This window comes from Nothoprocta perdicaria, unplaced genomic scaffold (assembly GCF_003342845.1).
Source record: "Nothoprocta perdicaria isolate Ctin4 unplaced genomic scaffold, notPer1 scaffold_25, whole genome shotgun sequence".
Lineage (NCBI taxonomy): Eukaryota > Metazoa > Chordata > Aves > Tinamiformes > Tinamidae > Nothoprocta > Nothoprocta perdicaria.
Window position 1 is genome coordinate 2,083,954 of NW_020455477.1, and position 21,560 is coordinate 2,105,513.

General features: G+C 45.6%; 1 protein-coding gene across 1 annotated transcript in view; it reads right to left on the reverse strand.

Moving 5' to 3' along the window:
• EPHA4 (EPH receptor A4) overlaps positions 1-21,560 on the reverse strand; it is an 81,876-nt gene that overhangs the window by 9,581 nt on the left and 50,735 nt on the right. Inside the window, exons 6-11 of the mRNA XM_026040048.1 lie at positions 9,009-9,133; positions 7,633-7,792; positions 6,408-6,519; positions 1,961-2,019; positions 1,316-1,429; positions 946-1,131 (exon numbers count right to left, since the gene is read on the reverse strand). Of these exons, the coding sequence (XP_025895833.1) occupies positions 946-1,131; positions 1,316-1,429; positions 1,961-2,019; positions 6,408-6,519; positions 7,633-7,792; positions 9,009-9,133 (756 nt within the window). The remainder of the gene's footprint in view (positions 1-945; positions 1,132-1,315; positions 1,430-1,960; positions 2,020-6,407; positions 6,520-7,632; positions 7,793-9,008; positions 9,134-21,560) is intronic.

The window sequence follows — 21,560 nt, forward strand, 5'->3', positions numbered from 1 at the left end:
TCTGCTGCCTCGCTCCCCTCCACCCCCACCCACTCCACTATTTATCTCACATTTTAATTTTCAGTTTATTAAATGCACTCATTTATCACAGCATTTAGAAACCTATGGAGAAATTGAGATGAATGTCTCCTTAAGTAGCCCTGTTTACCAAACACAGCAGCTCCGCTCGCGCCGAGGCAGCCAGCAAAACGCTCCTGGGTCCGGCTACCGCCTCCGCGGTGGAAACTTCAAATCATTTTCATTCTGTGACAACGGCATTATGCAAATGCCTASAGTCATTTATACCTGCCAGAGCTGTAACTGCTAGGGGGGTTGGAGCCCCGGTGGGATTTAAACCCTAAGATCCTGTTCTGCCTCTTTCTTTCGCAGAGGTGCTACAAGAGTCACCATTTGTGGCAAACACAGTGACCCGAACAGAGACTCTCCCTTTTTGTTTTAAATAAAGTATTTCTAGYGGGGATACTTTATGTTCTTCTAGTGGGGATACTTCATGCTGTGCTTTCTACCTCAACTGTACAAAACTGTGGGTTTGTTTTCATATTTTCCCTGCAATCAGTCTAAATTCTTGGCTTACCATCTGCTTTCGCCTCTCCGGTAACAATCAGCTCAGTTTCACAAGGATGTGAAAGATGCCGGCTTGGCGTAGCAAGGAGGAAAGGAAAGCCCCGACCCCTGTAGTATTTAATTCCTCCTACAAAATCTCATACAAGCTGACTGCAGATAGAGTATCAGCTGAAACCATAAACCCATTTACAGCTGACAACAAGATTAATGACTTGTCCTGCACTGATTTCCTCCTATTAGCTATCAGTGGATCTGTTCCATCTGTCATTTCACAGGAGAGAGGGTAAGAAGGAAAAAAAAAAGGAAAAAGAAAAAACCCTCCACAGATTTAATTTCTCCGTGCCTTCCAAATCGGCCTTGTCGTGAAAATGACCTACTTACATTTAGTGACGACACCTTCCAAGTGGATGATGTTGGGGTGGTCAAACTGTCCCATGATGCTGGCCTCGCTCAGAAAGTCTCTTCTTTGTTTATCRGTGTAACCAGCTTTTAGGGTCTTGATAGCAACACAGATCTCCCTTTTTCCTGGTACTTTGAGACGTCCACTGCAAACTTCACCAAATTCCCCTGCAGGAAACAGAAACAAGATTCCATTGGTCATGAATCTGAAGTATACACTTGGTGTTGTCAAACTGTAACTGTCAGTTCATTTCGAGGAACCATCAGACAACGACAACTGAATGCCAGCTCTCCAAAAAGCTGATTTGAAATTCCATTTCCTACAAAAAAATACAAAAGTTTTGGCACTTACCCACACCAATAACTTTCTCAATCTTTATGCAGGAGGCATCAATTTCCTTGGCAAATTCCCTCACAGCTTGGTTTGGATCCTCATATGTAAAAGGATCCACATATGTTCTAACACCTGCAAGGCAGAAATGTTTTATTTGAAGTCACTGATCTACATGCTGCTGAACACAGAACATATGAGACTGAAGCCTTAATGATATACAACACCAAAAAGAGTGTACAATAARAAAGTACTGTCAGCCAGGAATGACTGAGGAAAGAAGGAGGGACTTAATGTATTTTTCCCCAATRGAACTTTTTCATGCAAGTATTTAATATTTCCCAGTATTGACAGAAAAAAAAAAAATCAGACTTTTGCCAATAAATAAGCTTCACCAATCACCATCATCACCAACAGGCCAATGGCCAGACTACAAACTCATGAAAGAAAAAGACATGAAATTTTCCTGTTGGAAACAAAGAAATTCTGAGCCCACATCCTAAATTTGGCACCTGAGATAACAGTAGGATTCAGTCCTTGCAACAAGGAAAACAAAGATATTCCTTTCAAGGGATACATTCCTTTCATTCCTTCTTTCCTGAGCCTCAGAGTGTTGGACATGCTTTGTGAGCCCGACCAGAACTCCCCAGCCCCACTGCCTTTTACCTTGGTTCAGGTGCTTCTCCTCGTCTGCCTCTTGCTTAGCCTTGCTGTACTTACTGCGCCTGCCAGAACAAGAGAGCACTGCATTCAGAACAAGTGCGTGTCCGAGAGACCAGCTCCTCTGCTCGACCTGCTGGGACTCGAGCTGTTCACACCTGCCATGACCAGGACCCGACCTAAACCCAGAGCGGGGCAGGAGCCTCCTCTCCGCAAACTGCTCCCGGTGCGGTTGGCATCAACACAGGATCAAGGCAACACAAATGTCTGTATTTGCATCTTGGAGTTTACACAAAGAAAAGCAAAGCTTGCACTTCAGCTACTTTTTCTTCAAACGTGCATTTGCAATTCAGTGCAAAAATAAAAAGGCCAAGCTGTGTTTTTAGCTTGTGTTTATGGATTCAAAAGCTCCAGCAGAGGTGCTTTGGTAGATTGATTTTCAAACATATTTGGGCAAATGTCAACACTACCCCTTATTTAACAGAAAATTTTGGAAGTCTATAAACACAGAAATCACAACTGAAGCAAAGAAATTCTGGCCATCCAAAAAGGTAAGATTTCTTTTTAATTGACAGGTAATTGAGAGGGGACAACAAGAACTCCTGATGGCAAAATCTCCCTCCTAAATCCTAAGGGGAACACAGCAATGCAGTGCATAGTATGTTAATTCTACAGATTATTATTTCTACACCTACACACACAATTATGCATCCAGTTATATATTTAATTAGTTCAGCTTTAAACCTCAAAGGGTAAGTGGCACTAAGAAAAGTTAATAACACAAGCAGTTCCTCTGATAGGGGGGATATTGAGAAGTCAGCTCTGCCAAATGTGCACTGTGATTACAAATCCCCTGGTGTTTAACGGTTCCTAGATGTAAAGGTTTGATTTGAGCTTTTATTGAGAGTTCACTGAAAATTCAGACCAGACRTAAGAAGAGACAAGTGCCAAAGACAAGGCCTGACTGCTGCTCGTGCCTCCGCTTGCTTGTCCCTATGGAAGTCATAGGAAATGGCCTGTCCTTTTGAGGAAAAACTTGAAATTATTTATAAAATAGAAGAATAATGACCCCACTGGCCATGCCCAGACTATCCTGTCTTGGAAGTCTCCCAGCTCCTGACAATATCAGCTGGACTGGCGTTCAGACATAAAAGCARGAATACCCCATCACTGGTTGGGCGCTTCTTTTTTTGGATGAAAGTCAATTAAGCACAAATGACCTCAAATCACAAGAACTGCATTATTAAAAACCACGCTGGATCCAAATGCCAATTTAACACATTTATTTGCCCGAGGACTTAGAGCACTGGTGTAACAGAGAAGAGCCAACTAAAAGGACAAGCTCTGCTCCGAGTTACTGGGCTCAACAAGGAGGAGCCGGTGCAAAATCTCACCCGCTGGCGCCCGGGCCAGGTCAGGTGAGGGGACTGCAGAGGTGCCTTTGGATACTGCACAGTCCCTCTCAGAGCAAGGCATAAAAGCATCTGCATTTGAGGCAGGACCCCTTCAAGTTCTTTTGATTGACATTCTGATATAGATGGGAGATACAGAACACAAAACACATTGTTCTTTCCACAAAAGCATTTTTAAGGTTTTTTTTTTAAAGCTTTTTTATCTTACTTGAAAACTTAAATCACCATATTAACAAATAAAAAAAAATAACCTTCCCCCTGCTAAAACCCAAGAATGGGCAAAAAGCAAAAGGAAACAAAGGGATTACTGTGCAAACGATGTAATTGCAGCTAATTAACTCTAAGTAATACCTTCCAAGCTAACTGCCTCCTTCCATTTCTCCCGTGTCACCTGCTGACCTTTGCTGCTCCGGGCCTTTGTCCCCTGAGACACCCTGGGCAGCGGCGCTGCCACCGAGCGCTGCCCACGGGCAGGACAGGGGCCGCCTTTGTCACCTGCTGACTCCCTAATTACAGGGATTGGGGCGGTGGTGGTGCCGAAATGATGCTATTCAGGGCAGGAACGCRGGAGCCTGCAGAGCAGCGGGACCAGGGGCAGAAGTCCAGGTGGGCCATGGGGAGGAAGGTCCCTCCCCAGATCTCCTGGTGGGCCATGGGGAGGGAGGCCGGGAAGGTCCCTTCCTGCAGCCAGAGAGGGGCTGGGGACAGGGCGCCGCGCAGACCCACAGCCGGGGCAAGGCCTGACCCACAACCAGGAGCTAGAGATGGGCAAGTGTGTTCGGCCAGGTTGGCACCTAAAATAATGCAACAAACAAAAGACTTTCTGATAGGAACTTTCAGAAGAGCRAAGGATTTTGTAGGAGCCATCCTCCTCCAGCTTTCAAAAGCATCTTGTTGTTTCACTGTTTCCCAAATCTTTAAAGCTCTATTTGGAATACTCTAACATTACACAGYGTTCCTGTTGGACAGGTAGGGTTTAGAAACACTCGGTGAGGCATCCAAAAGTGGTCACCTACAGTCTATGTCCACTGCCAACATTTAGCTCACAGAGAGGCCACCTCTGCAGGTCAAAGAGAGGCCACCTCTGCTACAAAACCTCCTCACAGGGACTGTATGGACAAGAAAGCATTTTCTTTGCAAAAATAATTTTGGAACCATGTATAATTATTYTGCTATTCAATTTCACTGGTATAGGGACACCACGAAGTATCCTCAAAGTCCAAACCTCTAAATGACACCAGAAAAGTGGTTAAAATCGTTAGTGTAACAGTGAGTATTAGACTCTGTTTATTGAGAGCRACTTCCAGCTCCTGGCACGCTGTGTCCTGAGGAAGAGTATCGATTAACAAGGCACCTTGCATCACCATGCACAGAGCAGCTGCCCTGTCCTTTCATTTCATTCTCTTTGCTCTGCCTCTCCTCTCCACAGCCTCTGGGGACCTCGCGGCTCAGAGCATCTCTGCTCCCACCACACTCAACTACCTCCATCTGCATCCCCACGGGTGCCCGGGGCAGCCTTTGCCCCGTGCGACCCTCCTGCTGGCTGCTTTCTTTGCCCCGTTCAGCACTTGTGGGCAGAGACAAGGAAGCAGCCGGCCTGGGCTCTGAGCACACGTGAGCGAGGCCGCCAGGCACCCGGCCCAGGCAGCCTCTCCTCGGACAGCTTTACGGCTCATGCTAAAGAGAATCAATGCGAGGGCAAGGGGCTGACATTTCATTTTCTAAAAAGTGATCCATTGAGGGCCAATCACCAAGCAGCGTTTATCAGCCTTGGGAAGTGACATTTTTTTTATAGGGGGAGAAGGGGAAGGAATCATCTCAGAACCACTTGACAGGCTGAATTCTCCAAGGTGGCGACTCGTAATTAGAAATCCAATGTATCCAGCTATCAATCCTGCCTTAAATAATCAAGTGATCAATAAAAGCAGAGAAGAGATTAAGTCATCAAGCTCAGCGATGCTGTTTTCCATTGCAATGGCTTTTAATAGACCTGTCTYTCTGCATTACATTTCCATATGTTCTGTTCATCTTTCTTGTTGCCATCACGGAGGCTTTGAGTTGAACCCCCACAGAAATCTATAACGACACATAAGTACTTACTAGATATTATAATCACAGTGACTTAACTGCTCTTTAAGACATTTAGTGAGCAAATCAAGACGAAGTTGTGCACGTTTACAGCTGTCACCATTAAACTGATTAGGGACTGATCAGTCTTGAAAACTTGCATGCCTCAGATGCCAGACTTGAGATGACGCAGGGGCATGTCCAGTTTTCTCTCAGAAATATATGGAGCTAAAATCCTGCTGCTGTTTTTGGTAAGAATAAACGCTAGAAGATGAACTCAGAAGCACTCACACTATGTTTCTGCTACACTCTCCTCCTGGTTCCTGGTATTTTTCCTGACACCTAGGTTATACTTGGGAGAATGAACAAGTAGTTGGTAGATTAYGGCTCTGCCCCAGTGAAATAACCTATTGATTCAGTCTGTTGTGCTGCTACACATGATGCTGAATGACAGAGGCTTCTGTTTTGCAGTCATTTCCACTCACAGTGGCAGGACTAGTCCAAGACTAATGCAGACACTGAACTAATATCTGACTAATGCAGACACTGAACTAGTATCTGACTAATCCAGACAGCTAGTGTCTAAGACAAAACTAGGAGCCCAACTGCTTACTTCACAACAGGACAGTTTTTTATTCCCCGTATATAACACGTCAGTCCAAGAAGATCTAGTGTACTCATACCCCTTAAACTTTACTTCAAATTACACTATCCACAAATCTCTCGTTGGCTTTCTTCTCAATGCCAGTTATTGGAATCAGTTTTGCATTTGAAGGGCAAATAGAGCTGGAACTATTGCCATTACATCACATGCTGCTGTGGTACTAATGTTAAAAAGATCAAAGCTACATGGGAGAAGGCTTGTAATGCAAATGCACTGTTTATGATGCTAATCAAAGAATTTAGCTTTGTTTGGAGGAGACAAAAAGCTCCCTCATGAAAGAGAGGGGGGAGAGAGAAGCTTAAGTTCTTACCTCCTGCTGATGACAAAGGCTGCAATGAGAATGACCACAAGAACAACACTGCCAGCCACTGAAACTAGAAGCACTGTGGGATTGGTACCATCGCCAATGATGGGGGAAGGAACTGGAAACAGAATAGAGAGCATTAGTGTCAGGCACCCTCAAAAAAATCAACCTAGGTAGCACTCAATGAGGCATTCTGGCTTGTAGAGGCAGTTTAGAGTAGTACTCAAACCCACTTCCAGGCCTTCATTATATAGTCATTTGACACAATTTTCCAAGAGGGCCCTAATTAGCTGAAGAGATGATGTTTGATAATGATTTGGGGAACCTCAGCTCACTGGGAACAAGGACTGCCTCTCCTTATCCCCTCCAGAGACTGCTCAGAGGGTATAATGGCTATTGTTTTTTTCCACCCTCCTAATTGTTTTCCACTCTTATTTCTTTACTTTTTTTTTCAGTAGGGCCAGATGATCACTCCCCAGATGACACAAAGAGAACAAGTTGCTTTAAAACGTGTTCCCTCTTCCTGCTGGATTGATTATTTTCAGCTGCTAATATCCTAAATGATGTTGGCACAGACTGATGCAACTTGACCAGACCTGTATGGCCAGAATTAAATAGGCTGGGTCACATCACCTCCCTGCCACTAAAAAACAAACATGTTTTGTGGTAAATCTGCCTGTGGCCTTGAACAAAGAGAAAGGCTCTATGGAGAGCAGCATCCAAACAATCTCTCTTTATATGACAGTCTAAGGGCAAGTGCAAATATATCACGTCTTCATTGGACTTCATCAATAGCTTACAAAGAGGAATGACAAAGTTGTATTCCCTTGCAAACGTGATAATCCAAAAACATATGCAAACATCTCACGTGTACACTAAACAATATTAGGTACATAAATCTCCCAAGAATCAACGGCTTCCATATATTTACAGGACGTATATCATCTTATGCCACGTTGCGGTATTTTCAGTTTATTCATCTAGAACATAAGCTACCCAATAGATGTCTTGGATCAGATTCATCACCTCACTAACAGCCCTCGAACGGGAGATGCCGCATTAGAAGAGGCAGTTAACAGCCACACCAGGAGTCGGGCAGCTCCGGAGGAACATTTTTCCCAGAACAGTGGCCCCATAATCCAAGCACCTAAAGGGAAAATCCCAACGCACAGCTCTGTCACATGTGGGCTGTTGTCTCGAGGAAAAGCAGAGCTCAGCAGCAGGTTTCTACCTGTGTTCGTGGTGAACTCAAAGGGCCCGCTGAAGTCTCCGTATCCCGCTGCCGTCCTGGCCCGCACGTGAAACACGTACGACGTCAGGGGGTTCAGGCCTTTAATGTCGGTGTTCCTGGAGGCCGTCTTCACGATGCGATAGCTGCGCTCGTTCTGGTCCTAATGACAAGAGAACGGGGTGGTGAGCAAGAAAAACACCTCGCTGAGCCCCAATGGTGGGATCTCCTTCCTTGGCAGAACGTTTTGATGAATGAGGATGACTCACGGCGACGGAGCGCTCAAGATGCACCCCAAAGGACCCACTGCCAGCCCTGCTCAACACCCCAGCACCGAGTGCTCTAAGGGATCCCCGAGCGAGCCAGAAAGCCTAAGGAATCTCTAGCTGTGGTGATCAGTGAGCGCTGATTATTGAAGAAATCACACAACAAATCAATCTGGGGAACAGCTGAGTCTTCAAATATAATTTTGTCCATGAACAAAAAACATTTAATTCAGACATGCTGGGGTTGCTTTTTCTCTTACACTAGCTAGAAGCCATATAACAAAAGAAATAAAACAAATTTTAAAAAAATAATTAAAAAAAAAACTTTGAAAAGCATCTTTCAGAAAGTCTCACTTAAAAAGAAAGTCCTACCTTAAAGACTATTCTTATTTTTGGCTGGAAAATATTATAATTTAGCTTCACTGAAAATCATCTCCCTTTTGCTCTATGTGTGAAGGAAGCAACAAAGTGATTATCTTCTTTAAAAAAATAAGAAGTGTGTGCATGTGTGTGAAGGCGCAAGAGCAAAAGCAGGTAATTGTTCATCTTGGCAGCCAACCTTCAAAGAAAACGGCTCTTTTCATGGTTCCATACTTGAAGAGAGAAGTTATGTGTAGGAATAACATCTCTCTCTAACTCTGAGAGTATGAAGAATGTAATTTTCTTTCCTTATTCTTTATTAAAAGCCATCCAATCCAAACCATCACTCTAAGCAGAAGCTATTGGCAAACAGATCTCATTATTATTAGTGTGTTATATACCTCATTATTATCCTTCTGTCTATGATGTAAAGCTAATGCCTCACTTCTGACCAACATTATTGATTCTCATTATAAATAAGCTTGCTACAAAGGCTTGGTCCCTAGGTAAGAAAATGTAACAAAACAAACTCATACCATACAGCTGGAATAGCCTATATGTCTTATTATTTCAAGCAGTCATTCAAARTACATGGAACCTTTAATTGGATATTATTAAACTAAACCTATTCAGTTTCAAATAATGGGATCCTATCTGGAAATAAATCATAATTAAATGAGGCTAAAAGTAAAACAAACCAAAACCCTCCCTAATCCAAAACCAAGTTCCTTGCTTATCCCTTGTGAACAGTACCTTTTCATAGTACTTGACTTCGTATTCCAGGATAACTCCATTTGGCCTGTCGGGCTCCAGCCAGGCCAAGGCAACGCTGTGTCTTGTTATCTCTTTAGCCTGGATCAAAGCAATTGGGGATGGAGCTGCAAAAAAATGAAAAATATATATAAAAATATATATATATATATATAAAATTAATTATTTAATTATAAAGTGCAAAGAAAAATCTGCTTTTTTACCTGTGTTAGTCACAGTGCATAAAGAATCATACACATTAGGTTTTGGTCTAAACTGATTCTCCTCCTCCATACCCCAAAATTAACTGCTCTTGTTTCACTGTTTGCTTTACAAGAACTATGGAAATCCTGTTTTCCTAAAGCTGATAAAACTATGCCTAGAATAGAGCTCAATACACACAAATCCAAACGCTCCCTCGAAGGGCAGAGAGCTTTTATTTCCCAAGTCGGAGCCAGTGGGTGCTCCCAACCTGGGAAAACCTCAGCACCACGGGCCAGGTTCTGGCTCTGATAGTTGTTTCCCAGCGAGAAGACAGCCGAGACCAGCCCGTCTTGCACCAATACTGGCACAATCTGGCCCGTCCCATGTGGTGCAAGATAAACACGTTCCACAGATCGAGCAGGACTACRGTGTCAAGGGGAAGGGCTGGAGGATCTTTGGCAAATCTCTACCCAGCAACAAGCTGAACTCCAAGGTCCTTTAAACTGTATCTGAGCAAGGGCTGCAAGGATTTCGTGCCAGGTTTATGAAGGCGACTGCCCCTCTCCTGCCCTTGTGTTGCTGTGTGGTCACGTCTCTAGCCAGCTGCTATCAGGCTCTTTAGATGCTGACAATAGCTGGTATAAATGGTGGTCTCTGGGGATAAAAAGGGACATTCATGAAATTTTTAATCTTATCTAACAAAGCTGTCCTGTATAACTAGAGATTAGAGGTCTTCCTAAACTGAATGTATTTCCTCTTTTGTCCCCTGAAGCTGTAGACAGGTTGCTCTTTTTCTTCCTTTTTCCTTTTTTTTTTTTTTTTTTTTTTTTTTTTTTTTTTTTTTTTTCTACTTTAGAATCAGGATCCATGAAAATGTTAAAAAGGGAGAGGAGAAAAAAAAAAAAGAAAGAAAAAAAGAACCTGCCCTTGAAACGCACATCCTCGAAAAGCACCGAGATAGACAAATAGATAAAACAGTCATGGTAAGTGAAGGGAAAACTGAGTGTCAAGCCCCTCAGAGGCAGCAGGTGCCCGTGGTGGACAGGTGGGAAGGGTGGGAATCGGTGGGAATGGTCGCGGGAGCCGGGTATTCCGCTGGAAAATCCTCCCCAGCCTCCCTSCTCCTCCTCGCCTGTCTCTCACACACGAAGGCAGCTGCTGGATGACCGAGGAGACTGCAAACGGGGAGGATCCGGGTGAGCCCCATCACCCCTGGGGCAGGGCTGCGAATCCGCTCGCCAGCCCCGCCGCTCCCCCATGGACAACAGGAGCTCGTCTCACAGCCTGGGCACGGGCTCTGTCCCTCCTCAGCACACGGTGCACTGCCAAGAAACCAGCCTGCTTGGTCACGGCGGGGTGATATGCAATGAGTTTTACCACGGAGCTGTCATTTACTCCCGTCTGACCGGAACAATTCCAGACAGAAAGTTCACCTTCTCACCCTCATCCTCCTTGCAACTTGCTTGGCTTTCCGTTTCCTTTCCGCAGGCATTTATATTGGAAYGCAGTGAGGCCTCTGTTAGTAGGCTGGTAAAGTGCAATATGGAAATGCACTTTTACTCTGTTGCAAAATGGATATCCACAGCAAAAGAAACTACATTAACATTAACCATCTCTTCTTGTGGAAGATGCTTAGTCTTACACAGTTGAACAAATGTTTTCTTGTATCTCTCAAAGATGGACAGTGCATCTTAGGAACCTCTACTCCAAACAGGCCTCCCCCTGGGCTCCAGGCTAGGGAAGAGGGTTTGTGCATCAATTCCTCTGTTACTGCTCATAGTTAGGGCAGCAAGAATGGCCCTGGTTTTTCCTTCCTGCATATCTGTTGAATACCAGCCATCAGGCAACTCCATCCTAATTAACTTTTAATCTATCATCCTGTGCTATGCTGCACAGATGAGTTTCTGGCTTGGRCTGTTGTTCGTCTTTGTTGTTATCCCGCTTCTCCATAAGCTACAGAGAAAGCCTGAGAGCGCTGGTGTCCACGGCACGAGGCAGCAGAGCAGCCAAGGGCTCTCAAGGAGCTCTTTGAGCTCTATATGGCTCAGAACTGGAAAATCCTACAATAGGATGTTCATATGCAGCCCTGGGAAACTTGAGGGACTGAGCTCARCAACCCTCTTCCACTCGTTCTCACTGACTTCTGCAAACCAGGCTGGCAGGTCGGTTGGTTTTCTAGGGTTCATCCCAAGAGGGGCAGCTCATGGGCTGCCAGGGGCAGCTTGAGCTCCCAGAGCACCCGGATTTCACACCCGGCAGCGCCCGCCCTCCGGGCCAGCTCGTCCTGAATGTTCGGATTCCTTGCTCCTCATCCTTCTGCCTTTAAAACGCCTCTTAGGGACGCTGTGAAGACAACATGTAAGGGATTGTAAAGTGATGCTTTGATCGCGCGTTGAATTGAAGATGCTGCCGTCTCGTCCTCGGCAGCGCGGCCATCGCTCATTCCGGGCACACGCGCTCCCGAAAACTCCGGGAGGAAAGCCTGATCAAAAGGAATAACAGACACAGCTGAGGTGTTTGCACTGGTAATGCAGAGGAGCTTGGGAGGAGAGCAGGAGATTACTTTTTCTCTCACCTTCTTCACTTTCATCTTYTCTACTTGCAGATATTTTGAAATAAATACTAAGTAAAGCTTGTTCGTAATTCATCACTGCTTAAAAGAGCAGATTTYCTCCTGCATGTGCACACACAGTATGCACCAAGCCCCAATTCCCCCCGAACAGTGGAATTTACAGAATTTACAGTGAAGAACCGTGAGATATTTTGGTGTTTAAATAGGGGTCCCTTCAACAAAAGCTCCACCGAGCGCGACTTTCCCTAGTTCAAAGCTCAGCAGTTCCTCACCCTTAAAAACTCCACTCTCTCCTGATGCGAATGCTGCAATTTTCTTTTATCTGCTTCCTCAATAACCTGCCATTAAACACCTCCTAGTCGCTTTATTACTGCCGTTCTGAGCTTGTGGCCTACRGAGCGAGCAAGAGCACAGATGTACTACAGAAAAGGCACCCAAATGCCATAAAGCCACATCCCAAGGCTAATAAGTGCTGAATTATAACAGTTTGGGGGCACTTTAAAGCATGGCAGAAGCAGAGGGTCGGTTTTTCATTACTGGGGAGAGGAGTGAGGAAAAAACAGGAAATAAATAGATGCAATAAAAGTCCCTGGCATGCATGAGTTAAAGCAGCCTTTATAAACCTAAGACACGAGCACTGGGTATCAGGGATGCACAATGCCCAGGGTGTCAGGGAAGATGCCGCCTTAACCACAGCAGGGCTTACTTTCCACTCCCCACGATTTGAATTTAAATGGCTCATGTTTACTCAAGGGGTCTTTCACTGATTGAAAAATATACCCACAGTTTGCACATTATCTCAGCTAAATTCAAATAACATATTTAAATTTAATTACTTGAAGCTTAGGGGTTTCTTGCTTTCCCTTTTTTCCCCTCAATTGCACACAACAACACTTAGTCTGTTCTTATCAGTGGCTATGCACTTTGTCAAGCCTCAAAATTAAATGCTTGAAAGCACTAATGATGTTATTGTGATTAAGGGTTTTTACCTTCCAGGGTAGATACTAAAAGCCTGTTCCATTACTAATTATTAAAAATATTCTTCTTTTTTTTTTTTTTTTTTTTTTTGAGAATCTAAGACTGAAGAAAAGTCCTCTTAAAATTGAAACAAGAAAATAAAATATCTTTATTAACCGGAACAAAACACATTTAGGGAAACCTGGCATATTTAAGGTTTCCTCTTTGAATATCCGTCTTAATTTTTTTAATATTAAATACTGTAAATGACACTATCAAGTAACTTTACAGTAGAATAGGGATATTCAACATACAGAATTGAATCTGTTTTTAATGATTTCTAAAGGCAACCTTCTYCAGACCACACTGATAAGAGAGCACATTCCCATCCTGATAAGGGAGTGCCTCGCTTTCCTAGCTGTCACACCGGCTTCAAATCAAGTGAAGGGATAAGGAACCAGCCCCGCTTTGTTAAAATCCCAGATTAAAAGAAAGCAATTTGCTCTTTCCTAAAATGCTGGTGTTCGGTTCCGCTCCCCATCAAGCCCTCAGGCCTTTCACCTGCTTCCCGCTCTCTTCCAGACAGAAATACCCCCAATCCCTTATTTTGTGGCCACCACCAGCACTTCTGGGCTCCGATGGCTCCTGGCAGTTACCTTCTCAAAGGAAAGGGGGATACACCGGAGTTGTGACCAAAAGAACTGACAGAGAAGGGTGGGAGACCAAGACCATGTCTTCAAACATGAATATAACTCAGGGACAGGACAGGAGAAGCCTCCGCACCCATGAATCCATCTGTCCACACACAGGCGAGATGGCTGCGCACACTGGGAGCGCTGAGCTCGAATCTGGCATTCCCACTCTCGGCTGCCAAAACAATTCCTCCTTTTTCCTGAAAAAGCCCGCCAGACTGGATGCACACCTTAACAACAAGCTACGTACTTCATTTGTTCATTAATCCCCAGGTAACTCTCCCTGTATGTAAGAAGCACGAGCAATGGCTTGGCCAGGTTCGGATTTGGACAGGGATCTAGAAGCCTGATTGCTTAACAGGGCCCCTGGAAGCCTCCCAAGACATTCCCGAGTGCTCTGTCTTCCCACTGTCTGCCTTTGCCTCCCTGAGGAACGACGACTGGCGTGGAAAAGCTCCCTGCTGGAACGCGAGACACGCTGCAGGTCAGGCCGGCACGTTCGGGCCTCAGCATCTGAAGGCGGGGCTTTAAACCTGCCCGCTGGCCCAGCGCCCACATCTGCAAACCYGGCCTCGGCGAGAGCGCCGAGCGCGGCCTCGTTCTCTCCATCCCTTCAATCACTCGTAATACTCCTGCAACTCAAGTTTCCTTCCCTGTTACTAGAAAACATGCTGCTCAGGCAAGWAAAAGCCCCAGCCCAGCCGCGGGGTAGTCTCGGGTGACATCTTAATTCTGAGATTAAAGGCAGACATGAGCTCCCCTTCTCCGCAGCGAGGGCCCTGCATGCAGCAGCTCTGCAGCAACGAGCGACGAGCTCTCCAGCCTGGGCACCGGCTCCCACCCGCTTGGTTTATGGTGATATTTTCCTAAAGGAAAGGGCTAGAAAAGGACATTTTGGAGCCTGTTAGCACTGCGTTATTGTGTTTTAAACATTTCCTCTGTTTGCAAGATTTCACTGCTCGCCTCTCCCAGAAGGGAACCTGCACTGCAGGGCCTGCCAGACCGCAGGAGCCGGCTCCGACTTGCCTCAGACCAAGGACTCTCGGAAAGACACAGGCTGTGGCTGCCACAAACAACCGCAGCTCAGCGGTATTAGAGCGCTGCCGTTCTACCAGCCTGCCCCAGCTCTCGGAGAACTGCAGGAACTGCTGAAGATCCGTGGAGAGCCGGCTTATCTCGCTGGCTGCAAGTCACATTCTGTGCCAGTTTAGCAGGGACGACGCTAGCACACGGGAACTGCTCTCACTGGGACCAGAGCAATTGCAGGGGCTCTCTGTGCTCAGGGATGGGACAGTGGTGACAAGGATTCTGCACATCCAGGACACAGCTCCTCCCTATCAGCTCCCGGGGACAAGCTCTTTGCACCAGGATGTTATCACTGGCCCTCCGAATGAGGACGTCACCTCGTGCAAGACAGGTCTGGAGCAGCTCCAGAGATCTGAATCTGCAACCTGCGGTCCCAAAGACTGCCTGAAACCAAGGGGACATGGAAGTCACAGAGCATTTAACCCGAGATCCCGACTGCAGCTCAAGCACAGAGTCTGTTTAGTCTGAGGACTGCTTGTTTTCTTGCTGCTAGCTTGCTAAGAAATCCTGTTGGCATGTTCTGACAAGGAGAACTTTACAGCTGCCAACAGAAACATGGCAGGATCCTGTGTGTATATTTCCTTTAAGTATGAATGCCAGCTTAAAACAAACAGGAAAACAAGGCTTTCAGTTGGAAGGCAATTTATAAAAATCTGTCTGAACATTACAACCACTTAAAAAAACCAGCACTGAAACATTTCTAAATGTTTAAGCTAGAATGATTAACACAACAGGGCGAATGTACTTAGCGCTGTAAATTGCTCTAAGAAATTGTACAGCTCTGAGCAATTTGTTCACATTGGGGGTTAGTCGGCAGCGCTCGGAGCGGGGCAGGTTTCAAGGCACCGGTCCCGGAGCAGGTCCCAGGGCAGCTCCTGGCCCCTCTAGCTGAGGGGGGAATTTGATCCCGGATAAACACAACTAAACTTTGCAGGCTGATGAAGCACAGGGGTACCGACCTGCTGCCACCCCTGGGCAGCTCTCATGGCTCTGGGGAAGCCAGAACCGCAGCGAGAGCCGAGTCCTCCGCAGAAACACCCCGTGTCCTTCTCCTTTGCTCGGAAGGAACATCTGCAGAGACATCTTTTCCAAAGAAAATCCCAGCTCCTTCCACTGGGGAGTCAAAACTGTCCTCAGAGATGCATCAGACATCCTCAGATGATCTGCCAGTCCTGTTCCCTGTGCCCTTCCCCAAGTCCAGCAAAGTCCAGCTGCTCCTCCTCTCTGTTCTCCTATTCTTCTGACCACGGTTGGAGAAGTAACGCACATCCCTCTGCATCTGCACACACTTCACGAGTCAACGGACTCTTTGACAGGACAAGGCAGGGTAGAATCATCCTTAAATTCTGCAGGACCAATGAAAGAACTTACCATTTCTGTGCCCTGCAAGCATCTGTGTGCAGCTTTTCAAGCATTTAAACATATCAGCAACCAGCGAAACAACACTGAAAATATTGATCCTACTTTATAAATACCCCAGTGGGACAACTTTTTATCTCCTATTGCAAAGGATGGCCCTGACCTGATGCCTCATGCCAGTACCCATCAAGAGAAGGGCTCCTCCTTGCTCCTCCTTCCCACCAAGTCATCTGAGCGGGTGGTTAGCTCAGTTACAGTGAGAAGCTCAATTTGCTAAGGGTCAAATGGGAACTGGCACCCAAGGCAACATATCTCACGATGCTGCTCTCTCAGGTTTACACATGGTTGCTTTTATTCTCTTGAAATGAAATCTATATGACACACATATGTCTAATGTCACTTATTCTCGCCATTAAGAATATTAGATTTTCCAGAAAGAACTGCTCAAAGGCTGCTCTGAGATTCAGAAAAATAAAAGCCCCTGCTCTGTTCCCTCGTGCTTTGGATAAATAAATATGTGATGACTCATTTTGCTAAATTAACTTTTCATTTTTTTTTAATAAATTGCTTTGTTTCTCTTGTCTCATCTTGGCTTGAAGTGCTACAGTAATAGCAGAGAGCCAGATTTTGGCCATTTAGGTTCCTCAGATAAACCCAACGTCAGAAGTGCCAAGAATCTTGGAGGGATAAAAGATAATAAAGTGATAAACATTTTGCGTTAAGTGGGATACGCACAAGCGCTAGACTCCAGCCGTACCTGCAAGGCAGGTTTCACACAAGCCCTCTTCAGCCTGGGCTACCAGGCTAGAATCAAAGCACTGGGCTCACCTGACAATAAAACCCACAATCCTCTTTTAGCACTTGGGAGTAACAGATTATTTGCAAGGCTCCTATGTTAAGGAGCTTCACTTATTTACTTTAAGCTTCACCACACACAACAAGGTGGTGCAGGAGGTTCAAATTTCTGTATTTACATTTCAAATGAACAAGCTGCAAATTTTAATTACAGCCGGTTATCGAGTGCGTTCAGCTGGAACTTGAGCCAAGGGCCTCCCGTGCAAAGGGCAGGCGGATTCCACCCGACACGAACCCTCCTCCGGCTGCGGAGAAGCTCGAGCCTGAATCAAAGCTGAGCTTTGCTCACAGGGACGACGCTTTGGGAAGGGCACTGGTGCTCCCAGCACACAGCAAAGCGCCTTGCTGCACAACCCCACCACAACCCCTCTTGAGGAGGGGAAATGAAAAGCTGCTTTGTGCTTCTGAAAATAAAGTTAATGTAGATAATTCGATACCCAGGCACCAAAATCTCCTGGGCTTTCACCCTCGGGGCTCTTCTTGAGCTTCCTCTCATTGGAACCCAACTGGGCCACTTTCCCTCCTCTGCAAAGTCCAGGTTTGTACAAGAAATTAAAAATCAGAAACAGGCCCAATCAAAGAAAGAGAGAAAAAGGAACTCTGCACACACTTCCAATGTGAAACACGTAAAAGTGAAGTGACCTGATGTTCCTCATTCAGTAAAAAACAGAGACAGAAAGTGGCAAAGTCTTTAAGCTTCCTGAAACTTATAAATCTTAAGCTCTTACTTCACAATGTTAGTAAATGATTACATCACAGGCGAAACATTATTCAACTTATACAGGGCTTTTATTACTTCAGTTTGGGTTTTATTCTAAGTACTGAAAGCTAGTGAATTATTAATTTAAAAATTAGGAAAAAAAAAACAAATGGTGTAAGCAATTAAAAATTAAAGCAGCTGCCTTAGTGGAAAAGGATCAGAAAGATAACAATTGTTAAAATTTCCTTTGCAACACAAGTGCCATCACAAAGACTGAACAATTTCAATACCAAAAAAGAAAGGAAAGAAAAAAATCCACATAAAAACAACCAAACAGCTTAGGAGCTTATGAAGACCTGGGGATGCACAATAACAGTACTTCTTTATTAAAGGAGTATGAAGTTAGGACACTGGCAAAAGAAAACGAGCAAAAATGATAATCCTAAATTAGCTGAGAGATGTCATGGCTGGGTCTGTGTTTGAGCCCAGGCCCTGTTTTCCTGTGCTAAACGCTCAGTACCACAGGGGGACATGGAAAGATCCACGTCTAAGGGCTGATTAGAAAGTCCCAGTGTCTTCCTGCAGGGACAGAGCGGATCTAACCGCCCTGGGGATAGAGAAATGGCCGGGATGGGAATTGCAATGAAATGGGAACTGCAATGAAAAAATCTAACCTTCATCTCTACCAAAGTCTCAACAACCGAGCTCAAAAATCATTTCTTCTTCCCATGCTATGCAAAGCACTTTACAATGTTTTGCCTTAAGGTAAATCCCCAGGTTTGGGGGCTTAATTCAGTTGTTATCAACAACTCCACAGATTACCTGACAAAGATGACAGTTATAACTTCTATTTACAGATCATTCCGAGTCAAAACAAGCTAGGAAACGCCTGCCTCCCTCACCTGAGACGTTTGCAGCTCACCGGGATCTTGACAGGATAAATTGCCCAACATTCGGCTCCTTGCCCGTTCCCCAACCCAACGTTGATCCCCTTGCACGTTCTCCGACACAACGTTTGGCTCCTTACCCGCTCCCAAACCAACATTCAGGCCCTCACACGTTCCCCAACCCAATGTTGATCCTCTTGCCTGCTCCCTGACCCTACATTCAGTCCCTTATGAGTTTTCCAACCCAACATTTGGGCCCTTGTGCATTCCCCGGATCCAACATTCAGCCCCTTGCGGGTTTCCCGACCCAACGTTGGCCCCTTGCACGTTCCAGTCGCTTCCTTATTCAAGCGCAGGCATCGAGGCCTGATAAACCAGACGGAAAGACACAGCCTCCCATCTGCATTCGCCTTCATGCTAAGAGAGATGAATGGAGGCTGATTCAGAGGACAGATGTAAGGAACGCGCTGTGTTATCTAGACAAGCGCAATCTTCCCAGGGAGCCACTGCAGTGGCTTATCTAGAGATGATGCCTTTATTTGTTTGCTAAAATAAACGGGTACCACACAAAACTTGCTTCTCATATGAGACACCTCTTCCAGCCCACTACATCTTCCTATTTTGCTCAGCCAAAACTGACTTACGGTATTATATATTGGTGGGAGCATTCAATGGGGCCCAGAAAAGGAAAAATAATAAGAAAATAATTCAAAACCTTGGTGCTTTGCTCTGGGTCTTCCAAGAGAAAGGAATTGAAAGACATTTATATTGAAAGCACATTATAATTTTACTGTCTGTGATAATCCATTAATACTTTCAACAGACTCTAAAATAGACAAAACCAGAGGGATTCCACAAAATTATAAAAGAATTGAATAAAAAAGTCTGAATCATCCCATCTTCTTTTAAGACTAGGTGGTAGAAATCAATAGCAGGGATATAAAGTCCCATAAATTCTAAAGGAACTGTTTTGAAAGCTAAGACAAGAGTTACTCTATTAAGCTCAGTAGGACTTTTGCATAAAGAAGCTTTTGAAACATGCAGGACCAGATGGATAAAGATAGATGGTTTAAGCTTCCTACCTGTCTTTGGACAGCATTAAAGACCAGGGGGAGCAGAGCCGAGCCTGGCGCCCTGGGGCACATCAGGTCCCTCAGCAGCAGCCAGGAGCGCCGGAGCGAGGCACCGCGGACCCTCGGGACGCGCCGTGTTTATTTGTGCTGCTCCCCATGGCATTTTAATTAGTAACTGTGCGGATTGCAGCCCCGTGAATGGGCACACAGGGCCAGTTGTGCAGCCCGGCTTTTGTGTTTCCACCCCCAGAAAGCTGCTGTTTGAGGCCAGCAGCGGGGGGCTAATGGAAGCTTTGATACCCTTCGCGGGAGCTTTTATTGTTGCTCAACTCCAGACTGGACCCCGGTGGCTTTCTGGCTGCTTTCCAATTAATTTAGGCGGCTGCAAAAACAATCTGAAAATTTAGAAGCTCCCCCTGCCCATTTGGTAGCCACAAACGCTCCTGGACAAAGTCTCCTTCCAAGTAACGTTTCCTTTTAAATCGTGAAAGGGAATTGTTCGGGCTGGCTCGCGAGCTCAGAGAACATTAAATGTCAGCGCAGGGCCAATGAGAGGAAATGTGCAGTTAAATAATCCAGAGCAAATAAAAGCTCCAGGACCGTATCTTGATCTCTGTCAGCTTAGCAGCTATTCATCTGTGCCAGCATAACTGAGATCAGAACACAGTCCTAGGTGCCTATTAAAAATAAATTTATATAACCAAAAATACGGGCAACATTGCTCAGATCTGAAACTAAGCACCTCTTCTCCCGAGGAGGGCACGTAACCAACTCCCATTTTCCAAAGCAAACTATGAGATCTTTGTAAAAATGTGACCAAACTTTTATTTATAAGCTGCAATTACTGCTTGGCACCTTCTGACACGCAACATGTCTGAGCTGCTCACCGAACCCTGAAGCTGCTTATTTACTAAGGATCTTTAGAAAGCCCTGAGTTTTTTTTTTTTCCTTCCGACCAAGGCTTGTATCCCCCACCTTGAATACGAATTCATGGAAATGGGTGGTGCAAACAGCTTTGCAAGCCAGCAGGCAGTTATTATTTTAATCATTATTTCTTTGTGGAAAGCTGTAGTTACCTTGAAATAATAATTTAATCCCTCCCAACAATAGTTTTCCCCGTTTTGTTTTTAAGGTGGTAGCACATAGAGCCGTGCATTTACTCCAGGCCACTTCTCAAAGCCAGGGCATGACATTAATAATATCTAGATGGTTAAAAGCGAGACCATTAAGGACACGGAGCTCGCTTCCCCGGCGCGCGCAGGGAAGGCTCCGCGCGGGGGGAGCAGCCGCCGCAGGGCAGCGCTGGGCGCCTCCGCATCCACACGCTGAACGCCACGATTTGCCAAAGCGCGAGCATCCCCATCCGAGCCTTTCCATGCAATTCCCAACATCTCCTCTGTTGTGATTTGCTCATCTTGTTCTGTGAATCTCCTGCCCCGGTTTCCCAAAACTCAGCGGCTGGTTTGCTCCGGAACCCCTCGCAGCAACTTGCTTCCATGGAAATCTCGAGGCAGCAAAAGTCAAAACACAGATTCCTCAGAGGACCCAAGTGAAAAAAAAGAATAGGGTGAGTTGTCATCGTGCACGAACTGTCAGATCGCCCCATTGATTATGGCAGTGAAACTCCACTGCAGCTGGCAACCTGTCCCAGCCCTGCTGCTCACAAAAGCAGTGTCCAGCCGTAAGAAATTGCTATTTAGCTCTGGCAGAAAAATGCACAGCTTACAACACACACTGGTTTGGATTCAGCAGGAGCAAGTTGCATAAAATTAGCCTGCACTTGTATAAAGTGCTGCAGCAAATCACTCGGCGTGTCACGCTCGCGTATCAGCGCTGCTCGAGGCCCTGCTCACTAGCTCTGAATCTCTCTCCCTATTGAATTTGTGCTTGACACGGCTTCGTTGGATGAACAAGGAGGCTGCCGATCCATCATCCTCAGTGCAAACACCTTAAAAGCACAACAGGAACCTCCCCTTTTCCATTACTGTGGCATTTTGCTTAAAACGGTGCTGGACAGGACGGCACCAGTCCCGTATCCAGCTGTTTGCCAAGAACATCCCAAAAGGGGCTTGGGGATGCAAGGGTGGGAACGCTGTCATGCAGGAGGACATCACAGGAGCAACCCAGCGAGCAGCTCAGACCTGTTTCTGAAGACAAAAGCAATTTCCCT